The sequence below is a fragment of the Chionomys nivalis genome, chromosome 1 (assembly GCF_950005125.1).
Source record: "Chionomys nivalis chromosome 1, mChiNiv1.1, whole genome shotgun sequence".
NCBI classification, from domain to species: Eukaryota; Metazoa; Chordata; class Mammalia; order Rodentia; family Cricetidae; genus Chionomys; species Chionomys nivalis.
Window position 1 is genome coordinate 140,997,513 of NC_080086.1, and position 12,172 is coordinate 141,009,684.

Consider the following 12,172-nt stretch of genomic DNA (forward strand, 5'->3'; position numbering starts at 1 on the left):
AAGCAAATCCAGCTCTACCCACATCAAGGGTGTCCTCTGAAGGCGAGAGTTTCCTTTCTTTCCTTCCTCCATCTTCAGCTCACTCAATCCCATTTTCACCCAAAGGCCACTAGGACTTGCAGATGCCTACTCTGGGATAATCAGATCTGTGGAAAGTAGTCTCTCCCCCGCCTCTTTTCCCTTCCCTCCACTTCCAGCAATTAACAGGCACCGGGGAAAATGATAAGACATTTATTGATCATCTACAGCAGTATGACATCCTTCAAATCCCAGACAGGGTGTGAGCACAGCATTAATGGAGGCAGCGGTAGCAGTGAGGTCCGTGGGATTTATCTTTATTGTGGGAAATTAAACCCAGGCTGGTCCAGCTCCCATGAATGAGCCTGGAGCCATGTCTGGGGTACCCAGGGCCGAACCACCCCAGCCCTGACAGACGCAAAGCCTCAGAAGACAGACAGCAGACAGAAAAACACACATGGCTGAGTACAGACACACCACAGGACCCAGAGTTCGGGGAGAGGAGAAAGAATGGGCATTGGTCCCACCAGTGGAATGTCCCACACCCTTGAAGGGTTCCTAGGCAGATGGCAGAGGTCCAGCACTTAGTGTTCTCCCATCCCGACCTTCAAAGCAAACTGAACAAAGTGATGGGGATAAAGCTGGAATTCAGTGTCCACCCGAGCCCTGTGGCCTTGCCCTCACCCTCAGTAGGGTAACGGTTAACCCAAGGGGGCTCAAAGCAGTAGGCTGGTTGCAAGGGGTACCTTTCAGGGGTCTTCACCCTAAGAATGCACACAGCTGTGTTGTTTTCAGAGCTTGTAAACCGACAGGGAGCATGTCACTTCCATCTCCTCCCTAGCTAGGGGGCAGATGATGATGTAACCGTGGCCACACCATTGCAGGTTAGGGGTTGAGGGTAAAGTGTGGAGTCCCAGAACAGATGGAGAGGGTTAGTTTTGCTGCAGGTATCCTTCTACCACACCGACTCCATTGCTTCTTCTGTGTTGTATCATGGACCCCTGGACTTCCTGCAGGTGGTACAGTGTATCCTACGGCTGCTCGGAGTGTTCTATCTGGCTCACAGGCTGGTCTGTGCGATACTGGTAGAGCCACATTCTCATTCAAAAACACGCTAGGCCCACCTGTTTCCGCATGAGCCCACAGAGAAGGGTTACCTTCAGATATCCAAGTCTCTCCCAGCTCTAATAGTCTTTGAGTTTCCCCTTAGAGGGACGAGTCAAGGTCAAACAGCAGGTGAGCGGCAAAGCTGGGGAGCTCCACGTCCCAGGCTTCCTGCCCAAGGCTCTTCTAGCTGGTTTCCAGGCTCACTAGGCTCAAATGGAATTTGTAGTGTCACAGGACTTGCTGCCTTCTCTTTGTAGGGGACAAAGGGTACACAATGAATTAAGGAGTCTCGCACAGCTTTCCCCCCAAGGAAGAGAGGGTACAGAGCAAACAGAAGAGGTCCCGGTGTTGAGCAACAGGTACAGGGTTATTCCCAACACTGGACCATGGTCAAGATCCCCATCACTATCCGCAGAGAAGTCAGTTTGGGGAAGATAGGGTTAGGAAAGGACTCATGGAGGGCTCCTGAGCGTGTCAAGGAGGACCTCATCACTGCACCCAGAGAATGGAGGCTGAGGCTCAAAAGTGCAGCATCTCCAATCCCTCTGACTGCTTGGCAGCCTAAGCCTGCCTGATGTAGAATCTCATTTTGTGAGAACTAGACCCTTTGCTGGCACACCCTGCTCACCCTGAAGCAGGACAATCATGACAGGAGACAGGACAAGACAAGGATGTCCTGTCCCCTAAACTATGTGGTCCATGAGATTTGGCCTCTGGGGTTTCATAGAACAAGATTCCACTTCCCAGGAATGATCCTGTACAGGCTGGGTGCCTCTTGAATCTACTACCTCAGGGTGTCTAAGTCCATGGAGCCCTTTTCACCTCCCACGCAGGATTTCTCAACCATTCCCCTTCTCTGGATCCAGGCTGTATTGCTGCAAGCCTTGCCTGGGATCCATTCCAAGAGAAGATGGTTGGTGTTTAGACTGAACCCCAGAGGTACACTGGGCTACACACAGATCAGTAAGTCTTATTGCTTGCACTATAGATGTAAGAGGGCCAAGGGGGGAAGGGTTTAACCCAGCACCCAGCCTTGCACGATCCCTTCACTGCCTGAGGCCTGAGAGCCAGACCCTCCCAGAACATGCAGAATCCTTCAGGTACATCTGCTCACAAGACTAGCAAACTAATCATCTGGATAATAATCTTTCAGACAGACAAACAAAGCAACAGGAACCTGGAACCTCTAGGAGGACGCAGGCCCCAGGGCTCAGGAAGCAGCAGCGGGGGCTCAGGAAGCAGCAAGGGCTCAGGGTTGATCTGGTTTTTGCTGTTTTGCAGTGAAGCAACTAGAAAGTCACAGTTTCTTCTTCCACAGTGAAGCAGACCCATGGATGGGGGGGGTTATGACAAGTGAACAGGGTCCATAGGCCAGGAGCTGCACTTTGGATGGAGGGTGCCATGGGCAACCTGTCCCTGCCAGGCCTACAAGGCTAGCTCTGCACATCACATCTGAGGCCCTATTTAAACGACCATGGCCTGAGTTTCCCTCTGTTATGCACACTTGCACTGTGTTATCCAAACAGGAAAACAAACAGAACGTCATTCCTCTTACCGCACACATGCACATGCATCCACACACATGCACATGTGTCCACACATGTGCACGCACACCCCTTGGATGATATACACAAGAGTATGTGTCTGTTTACCTGCCTTGGTTTTTTAACTAATACAGAACCTGGAGACGCACTAAAAAAAAAACCTCATTTCGCAACCAAGGATGCTTAGGTCTAGCACAGCACAGACGTGCACACAGCCACAACGTTCTAAACCAGTGGAAATCCCAAACCGTGACTTCTTCTAAATAGCTCAGGCTCCCTAGCTGTGTCCAAAGTGCAGGGTGATCAACTGACTCTTGTGTGGCTGATAACCTTGCTCTCAGAACCGGAGAGGGGATTGGAAGGGGGATAAGGTGCAGGGTAAAGGGTCAATGTACACCCAGTGGTTGGTCCAAACCCCTAATGTTTCTGAGAAGGAGCAAGGACCAAAACCTGAACTCATTGGTCAAGAACACAGAGCTCATCTCTACATCATATCATCTAGACCCTTCTCCAGGCTTTCTAACAGCCCCTCCAGCAGCGCAGTCTCAAATCTCCCATCGCTCCTTCTACTTAATACAACAGCAAGCAAAGCGGCTTCCCACGCTCCCCATGCATTCCACAGCATGGCCACAAACAAGTTCACAGAGGCAGGGACAAAAACAAGCATCCACGTGGAAAGAGCTGAGCCACGTGGTCCCATGGCACTACATTCTCCCCTTTGTCTTTCCACATCTGGCCTTATTTTAAAGCCTTAGGTTATGGCTGTGCAACATACAGCTGGAGAGCCAGGATGGGCATGAGAGAGCCCCCACTCTTCCCATCGGCAGCTTCTGCTCATGCGCACCACAGACACAGCATCCCCTCCAAATACCCTAAGAGGCCCACAGGCGATTCAAATGTCAAGGGCATATGGAGGAAGTCTTGCCGACATCTGAGTTTAGTAATGGAGTCCTGGCTGGGGGTGGCATGTACCATTCTTGTCATCAGGAAAGGGGGGGCTGTGGGGAGCCCTGGAAATTTAAAGTTGCTTCAGAACTCATTGATATCACTGCAAGGTGGCTGGCTCATTCTAGACATGGCTTTGACTTCAGGGGAAATTGAGAGAAAAGAGAGCTAGGGGCTCTCTATGGTTGGCATGGCTGGAGAACGGCTTCTTCCGACCGTTCATTGTGGGCAAGAAGGGTAGAAATAAAGCTACCACATGATCAAGTCTTGAGTCAGGGCACAGCCGTGGACATGGTAAAGTCTTCAGCTAGCTCATCTCTTTCCCAAATGCTTCTGCATCTCTAGCTCTCAGCTCTTAGATCAAATTAAAAGCACCAGAACTTTCCCTGACCCTCACCCCCACCCTAACCTTTGAAAGAGCCCTGTAGCCCACCCATCATCCAGGCACACGGGAGCTGAGCACCCGGATATCCTAGATGTCGGGTAAGCAAAAGGAACCTCAACTTGACCCACTCCAAAGAAGGTTCTGGCCACTGCGCTGCATCTCTGGTCAGCTTCAGGACTCGGAACAGGCTGAGAAGGGGCCCACATCCAAAGTCAATTTAGTGAAAAGCTTCTGGGGTGGGCACTACCCCAGCCTCAACAATACAGGCATGTTTCAGCCTCAGCTCACAAGGCCTTGTACCTGGGATCAGGCCATCACTGAGGCTGGCCTTGACACAGTAGGTCAAACTGGAACCTGGCAGAGATGAGCAGGGGCATGGATTGGGGGAAGAGATGGGGCAACTTTCCAAATTTGAGGTGTATTTACATGTCCGATTGGGCTCAATGAACTGCAGTAGGTGGGACCCAAACAGGAGGAGCAATATCAGCCTACACCCTATCTCTCTCTTCCCCTTTTGGGGAGGAGTCCAGCTTCCTACCCAGGGCCTGCCCAAGGAGAGGGAAGAGGCACAAACAAGCGCAGGCACTGGCCTGCAGCCCTAGCCTGTACAGAAGGGAGACAGGGCTCAGGTGGCCAAGTTGTCAGCCGGGAGGCTGGACATGCGGAGCTGGGAGCTGCTCTTGCTCAGAATGGACAGCTGGGTCCCTCCATTCACTCCACTGCTGGCCAGGGACGGGTGCCGGTGCTTGAAGTCCATAGTGAAGTAACGGTTCACCTTCCAGCTCCGCCACTTCCTCTTAATCTCTGCCTGTACCTGCAATGAGCAACGTGTACGTGACTTCCCAGCGAGCAGTTTCTATGCCCTGGCCTGGTACCTTCCCAGCTGCCATCATGACTATCCACCCAACTTCCACTCCCTAGCTGTATCCTGCAGCCTTGTCCTACTCTGTCTTGGCAAAGTCCTCCAACAGCTTCCTTTGTAACTGCCAAGAAGGCTCTCCTAGCAACCTCTAGAAGCAAATGGATCAAATAAAGATCATCACCCTTGTTGGCCACTGAGAGATATGAGATTTACTCAAATTGCTTGGAATATCCCAGACGCCCCAAGCCCATGAAGGATGATAGCAACATCCCTAGATAAGGCCTAGACATCCACAGCTTTGAACGCTTCCAAGGTGAGAAGATTCCCGAGACTGCGAGTTATAAAATAGCCCATGCCTCTTGGCAAACCCCATGTAGCTCTGCATATATAAACTGTGGCCATGCCAAGAAAGCGTAAGCCGCCATATGCCGCTTCAGCCAGGCACCTTTATGCTGTATACACACTGCGTGACTAGAAGCAGCACCCACACCCACTCTCCCCACTTCGTGCCTCCTCTCCCTCGGCAGACTCCAGACAAGCTGCCCAGACTCCTACCTCTGGCTCTCCTAGGATCTTTAAGCAAAGCCCTCTCTGCGCTCTCTCGGTCTGCTATAATCTAATCTAAGTTGGCCTTCTGATTGTGGATGCTTATCTTTAACCTTAGATACAAACAAGGGGAAGAGTCTGCTGAGGCCAAGATCTTTCCACTAAGCCCAGAGCCTCAGGAAAAAGACCTCTCTCTGCTTGCAAACCCATGCCACACAGCCAGTTCCCTCCACTTCCCTGGCACCCGTATCCTGGGTTCTGCTCCAGAACATTACCCCAGCAGGCTAGAGAAGGAGCCCCAAATGGTAGCTCTGAGAATGAAACACCTCAGGAAGGCTCCAGCTTTCTCCTTAGGGTCTCTTCTAAGTTCTCCTGGGCTCTGGGCTAGCAGGGATAGTCAGCCTGGCTTACTGAGGCTCGGTGGCACTGCCTATCACAGCCCAATGACCTATAGATACTGCTCCTGCTCGCTAAGACATGTCTTTGGGAAAGAATGTGCCCTGGAGTTGTGCTCTCAGCGGATTCGCCTTCACCAACTATACTCTACTCTGTCTTCTGCTTCGGCCTTAGTTGCAGAGTTGGAGTAATTCTGGAACTGGTGGGGGATCCCAGGAGATGTTGGTACCACATTTCCCTGACAGCTATGTCACCTGTCCTCAGTCCTCAGAACCTGGAAGATCCTATCGAATGAACTTGCTCCCACTCTCTCCCCCAACACCCGCCACGTGCCCTGCTGAGAAAGGTGGGAAGCCTATGTCTTACCTCCCCATTCAAGAAGCAGTAGAGTACGGCCACCACGAAGCCCTGGGGAGAGAACACAAACATCCATGAGCCTACAAGCAAGGGACCTCCTGAGACACTGCGAGCATGTGGGAGGAACAGCAGTGGAAAAGATAGCAGGAAAAAGAAAAACATCGCAGTCTAGACGGGGTAAGACAGGTGCGTCCATGAGGCCAAATGGCTGATAGACCAGTTCCCACTGACAGGCATCTCATCTTAGATCTCACATTCACATGGCCAAATCCTTCCCATCGCTAAAGACTGTCTTCATCTCATTTCCTAGGGAAGCCATTAGCCCTTTCTGGAGGAAGCCAGAATGTTCTCTGAACTCTGACACTAGTCTTCAGGCCCCCGAGAGCAGGGCTCCTTCAGAACAGAACAGACCATTAGGATTTTTATCCATCACTACCCCCTACTCTGCCCTCCCTTGGCAAGCTGCTTTTATACATAGCACAGCAACCCATGTGTGGTGAGTACTTGGCAGAGCGTGAATTCAGCTTCTCAGCATGAAACAAAGCAACCTTTTCCTGAATGCTGGAAACCAGGTCTGTAGGACCTCAGTACCCTGGGGCTTTCATTTGAAAATGCCAGATGAATGATGGCTAGACTATGCTATCAAACACGAAGATGGGAGTCTTCCGTGGGTTGTAACTCCTGGGCCAGACCTTTATCTGTCATGCTCCCAGCCTTGCCAGAACATGAACTGGGGAAAAGGACTTTGCATTAAAGTTCAAGTCAGGTGTGCAGAGTAATTTCTGATCATCATCCTCAAATACCAATTTAAACAGGGAGAGATGCTCGCCTTACAACCCCCCATTAACATCTTTATTCACTTCCTAGTTGTGCTGCGTGCACACAGTACAGCCTCCCACACATCCCTGCTTACACACTTGCTGCGTGCACACAGTACAGCCTCCCACACATCCCTGCTTACACACTTGCTGCGTGCACACAGTACAGCCTCCCACACATCCCTGCTTACACACTTGCTGCGTGCACACAGTACAGCCTCCCACACATCCCTGCTTACACACTTGCTGCGTGCACACAGTACAGCCTCCCACACATCCCTGCTTACACACTTGCTGCGTGCACACAGTACAGCCTCCCACTCATCCCTGCTTACACACTTGCTGTGTGCACACAGTACAGCCTCCTACTCATTCCTGCTTACACACTTGCTGCGTGCACACAGTATAGCCTTCTCATCCCTGCTTACACACTTGCTGCATGCACACAGTATAGCCTCCCACTCATTCCTGTCTATACACTTGCTGTTATGTTCCTCTGCTCGTCTCCGCACCCATTCATTTAAGGATCTGTCCTGGTACATCCAGTCCACTTAGTTCTCTGTGTCAGGCCCTAGACTGGGGTCCCCCTGTGCCAGGGACTCAAGCGGATAAGACAGAACTCCAGTCCTCATGTGCCTGGAGGACATGACTGACATTAGGATGTGGACACGGCATGAGGGACTTGAAGTTATCTTATCTCTGGGCCTTTATAGAGCACTTTCATCTCAAGTCACTCAGGGGGACCTGGGTCAGGATCCCCAGGCACAGGGACAGTCAGACTTTGTCGCATCTTAGAGCAGCAGAAAGGACTGTAGAAGACCTATACTCGAACACTGAGGCCAGACAAACACTGAGGTTGGAAGTCAAGGTGCACAGGGTTACGAAGCTGGCCGTGGGTCAGAGGTCAGGGCTCAGTTTCTAATGAGCTATGCCCTCTGCATGCACCATGCCTACCTGAAAGGAGCCCAGCCCAAGCTCAAACACGAGTCTTTCCCTCTTGCTGACGTTCTCTGGAGAGAAGGCGAATACTGTGTAGTGGATTCCAAACAGTGGGATGAGCAGCAGGGTGGAGCGAGCCAGCCGTCTGTCAGGAGAAAGCAAAAATCTGCTGGGGGACTGCAGAACTTGAGGGCAAGGAGGGCAGAGGGCCTGTCACCAGCCCTGGCTACCTCTCAGTGCCCCGGCTCACAAACCTGCTTGGCATTCTTTACTGATGCAATGGGTCTGGGAGTGAGGGAGCCAACTAGAGCCCAGGGTTCTTAGGATGTTGTAAGGAGGGTTCCCCAGTCTGCAGGGCACCTAGTCAGTACCCTGCAGGACCACTGAAAATACATCACTTATAGGGTCCACTTGTGTGAATGTATAAAATCAGAGGAAAATTCAGGATAGGATTAGAGTAAAAACAAATCTGTCCTGGCTCAAAGGGAAGCCACTTGACCTCAAAAACAGCTGCCCAAAGACCCATGGAGACAGGGCTTTTCCGAGTCTGGGAATGGCTAGGGATATTGTGTGCAATCCTAGTGACCAGGAGGGAGGGTACTAGATGGACCATAGAGGAACTTGGAAGGGTTTCAAGGAAGGACTTACTGACTGAGCAGAAATTCTACCTGTACAGGAGAGAGCTGCTGCTCAGGAAACTGAGTCAAAGGATAAGAAGGACGTCTGACCTAAGGATGGGTCAGCCAGAGAGCCCACCACACGTTCTGGGATCCTCTCTTGCTCTTAGCTCTTGCAACAGAGCCAAGAATAGGTAGGGCCCTGTCTAACATTACAGGGACATAGGGTCACAGTGAGGACACCAGACACACGTGGGCTGGGAATGCTACTCTGGGGGAGTAAATTATGACAGGGGCTTCCCAGAGAGGGTCCCATCCCAGGACACTGGTCCCCTGTGAGCCTCCTGAAAGAGCCCAACTCTCCTCTGCAGATGCCTTTCCCTCCGTTTTATCCAGCCCCCTGGAACCACCATCCTCACCTTATCCTGTCACAGCTTAGACCTCAGAAGGGGACTGTAATATAAGGCAACCATTTGACTGGAAGCAATTCTACCATGTGCCCCTCATATCCCCTTCCCAGTCTCTCTGGGGAAAAAAAATCCCTAGATTTGAATAATGCCCTTGGTATCCCAGCTTCTATTAGAGAGAAGACAAGAAAGGGGGAGGAAAGGAGAGAGGAGTAGAAACTTGGGGTGATCTTTAGAAGAAAAGCCCACAGTTGTGGGGCTCACAGTGCCTCCCTTGCTTGAAGGCAGCATATCTTATAGTCCCTGGACTAGGACAGGGCCAATGGGATCTGGGTGAGTCTCTTCATGAGCCCACATGGGTTCCTAGCAGCCTGTCTTCATCATTGTCTATACCAGATGACCCTCTTTTATCTGTTAGGTTTTACAGCAAGTACCTCCAGGCACATAGTCAACACTGGAAATGCCTGTTAGAGTCCTTAAAACCTGGTATCTCCTGGGTACCAAGACCCACTTGTCTCTTGGTGCCCAGGATCTGACACCAGAAAGCAGCAGAGTGTGTCTGGAGACAGAATGGAAGTGGGAAGGCTTGGGAGATGTGCCTACAAAAGCATACGCATGGCCTATCTGGGGGTACTGTTGGGTCCTGAGCAGGCTAGGGTCCTGCTTTCCTCCTCCAACTTCCTGTCTGCAGTGAACCCATTCCAAGTTCTTGACCCAGTAGAAAAAAAAAACCTGGGCGCCTCCCAGGGTTCACGGCAGTCTTCCGTGTCTTGGGTTCAGACTGAGAAACTGACTTTTGGGAAGGGTGCCAGACTCTTCCCAGACACAGGGCAGACGCAGGTCTGAATGGAGGGTTTCATAGGATGTGGTCCAAGAGCAGTATCTGTTTTTTCAGAGCTCTGAAGCAGGGATGACAACCAGGGACTCAGAACACTTCCGGGGCCCTTGGTAGACAGGGAAGTGGTGACAGGTGAGAGGCTTTAGGAACCTGGTGTGTGGGACCTGTAACGTCTGAGCTGACTGTCTGGGAATGGGAATACCAAGACAAGATATGTCTTAAAACTGATGAACCTAGATAGACAGTGACACAGCCTCTACCTCTAACCTCCCACCCCAAAGAACCATCCATAGGAAAAAGAGTCCTACATACAGCCCCAAGACCTTCTAGTGCTCAGAGCCCTCAGAACTATTGGTGGACTGTCAGGAAGGGCACACCTCGCACTGTGTGAGTATCATAGGTGACCTGGGGTGTGCTTCTTAGGATGCTCTAGGTTCCAGTCCGTGCCTTCCCAGTCATGTGACTTACTCCACCTCATCGGGTTCCAATTTCCTTGTCTATAAAATGCAGACAGTTTAAGAAGCCACCGTATGGGGTCCTTGTGGGGACTGAACTCAGTCAAGAAGCACATGACGTGCTCAACGCATAGTGAACTCTTCCCAACCCTGAGCTCTTACAGTTCGGCAACTGCCAAGACCAAAGCCCAGAGAAGTGGGGATCTGAGGTTGCCCACGCTTCTATCAGCAGTCACTGATTGCTGACTTTGGAGCTGGGGTTTGAGGAAGGACACGCTTCCATCAGTAGCCATTAACTGCTCACTATGGAATGAGTCAGGCATCAGGATAGCAACGAAGTCAAGATGTCCCTGCAATGCCACAGCTCCAATATCCACATGCCCTCCAGCGCCACCCACAAGATTGCAGAGAACTCACAAGACACATATCAGCATGCAACAGCCAGGAACAGGGCAGGCTGGGGGGCTCCCGGTGGCCCTCCACACTCCTCCAGCCCGACGGAAGACAAGCACAGGCAGTGGCAGCAATAGCAACATGCATCCCCCACCCCTCCAGGGCACCCGGCCACAGCCACGGCCACAGCCACGGCCACACGCACTTACAGAGTAATGGTGGATAGTTCTGACATCTTGCAAGAGTGCTGCTGAGCCCGCTGTGGCTTGCAGTAGCATTTCTGCACGCAGCTGCTGGGTGTGACAAGATTAGCACTTCTGTCAGCTGGGGACACTGGGCAACGAAGAAACTGCAGTAGGGCTTGGGAAGACTTAGTTCACGGGGCACAGGGAACAAGCTAAGGAAGTCAGGCAGAGGAGAACGAGGAAGCTAAGGACTCAAACAGTCAGCTCTGGACAAAGGAATGTATGTCCATAGTATATGTGTGTGTACATGGTTCTCTCTCTCTCTCTCTCTCTCTCTCTCTCTCTCTCTCTCACACACACACACACACACACACACACACACACACACTGGGACCCACTAGTAGTATTAAAAGGTTGGGAATCAGACAGGGAGCCAGAGGTCATCTCTGTGTCAGCCCCAGACTCAGAACATACATGGCTTTGCCAAGGTCACCCAGTAAGATAAGTAGCTGGAAACTCGGGCTGGGGACCTCATATACGGCTGGCATGAGAAGACAGAGTTCTAGGTTTGTTGGCAAAGATTACCATGGCTGTTCTGGTCATCTCTTCTTCCCCAGCCCCCAACTACTCTCAGTGTGAGAACACACAGGACAGTAGAGGCAGGCCAGTCTTAATGAACTGTTCATTCGTCTGACCTGTATTTACCTACTAATATAGCCATTGCCCTAGCTGATACTCAAATCAAAATTAATCGAAATCCAATTGAATGAAAATTCTACTATCTCGAAATTCCAGTCACAGTATCAGAGCTTCATAGTCACACATGGCTGGTGGTGACCATGTGGATACAAAACCACGGGATACTTGAGGAACTCCACAGGTCGGCATGAAGCTATACTACTCCATCCAGGTATATGGACGGGGGCGAAGAGCAAAAGCCTGAAGAGACGAGAGCCTTGAGGAAGAAGTACAGGACCCAGGCTGGCTATGCACCCTGCTGTCCTCCTTCTCAGAGGCATCTACTACTATTCTCCTGCCTCTGCTCATTCTCATGTTTGAGCTGGCATAAGCCAGGGACACTAGTTTTCCTACCAGAGATGAAGAGTCCTGTGGCCTTAGATAACAAGTTACCTAGCCGTGGAGGGCTCTGGAGCACCTCATACTGGCGAGTGAAGGCATTGCTCGGGTGTGGATTAGATGCCAATGGAGACGCGTATGCAGGAGCAATTGGGTCCTTCACCTTCAGAGACCTGTCTTCTGACAACAACTGGATCTAAAGGCAACTGGAATCTGGGGACACGCTACTCGGCTGAGGCAAGAACCTGCATTGCGTATTTCCAGATGAGGCAAATGCAAGCCT

General features: G+C 51.4%; 1 protein-coding gene across 6 annotated transcripts in view; it reads right to left on the reverse strand.

Annotated features, from left to right (window-relative positions):
* Positions 1 to 215: 215 nt before the first annotated feature.
* Positions 216 to 12,172, reverse strand: part of Adcyap1r1 (ADCYAP receptor type I) — a 111,123-nt gene continuing 99,166 nt past the window's right edge. For 4 of the 6 annotated variants that reach the window (XM_057762774.1, XM_057762803.1, XM_057762809.1 and 1 more), the window contains 4 exons: positions 10,837 to 10,920; positions 7,933 to 8,062; positions 6,170 to 6,211; positions 216 to 4,813 (listed from right to left, as the gene is read on the reverse strand). In XM_057762774.1, coding sequence (XP_057618757.1) covers positions 4,625 to 4,813; positions 6,170 to 6,211; positions 7,933 to 8,062; positions 10,837 to 10,920 — 445 coding nt within the window. In that variant the 3' untranslated portion in view covers positions 216 to 4,624. The remainder of the gene's footprint in view (positions 4,814 to 6,169; positions 6,212 to 7,932; positions 8,063 to 10,836; positions 10,921 to 12,172) is intronic. The other 2 variants (XM_057762781.1, XM_057762788.1) reach the window with 2 other exon arrangements.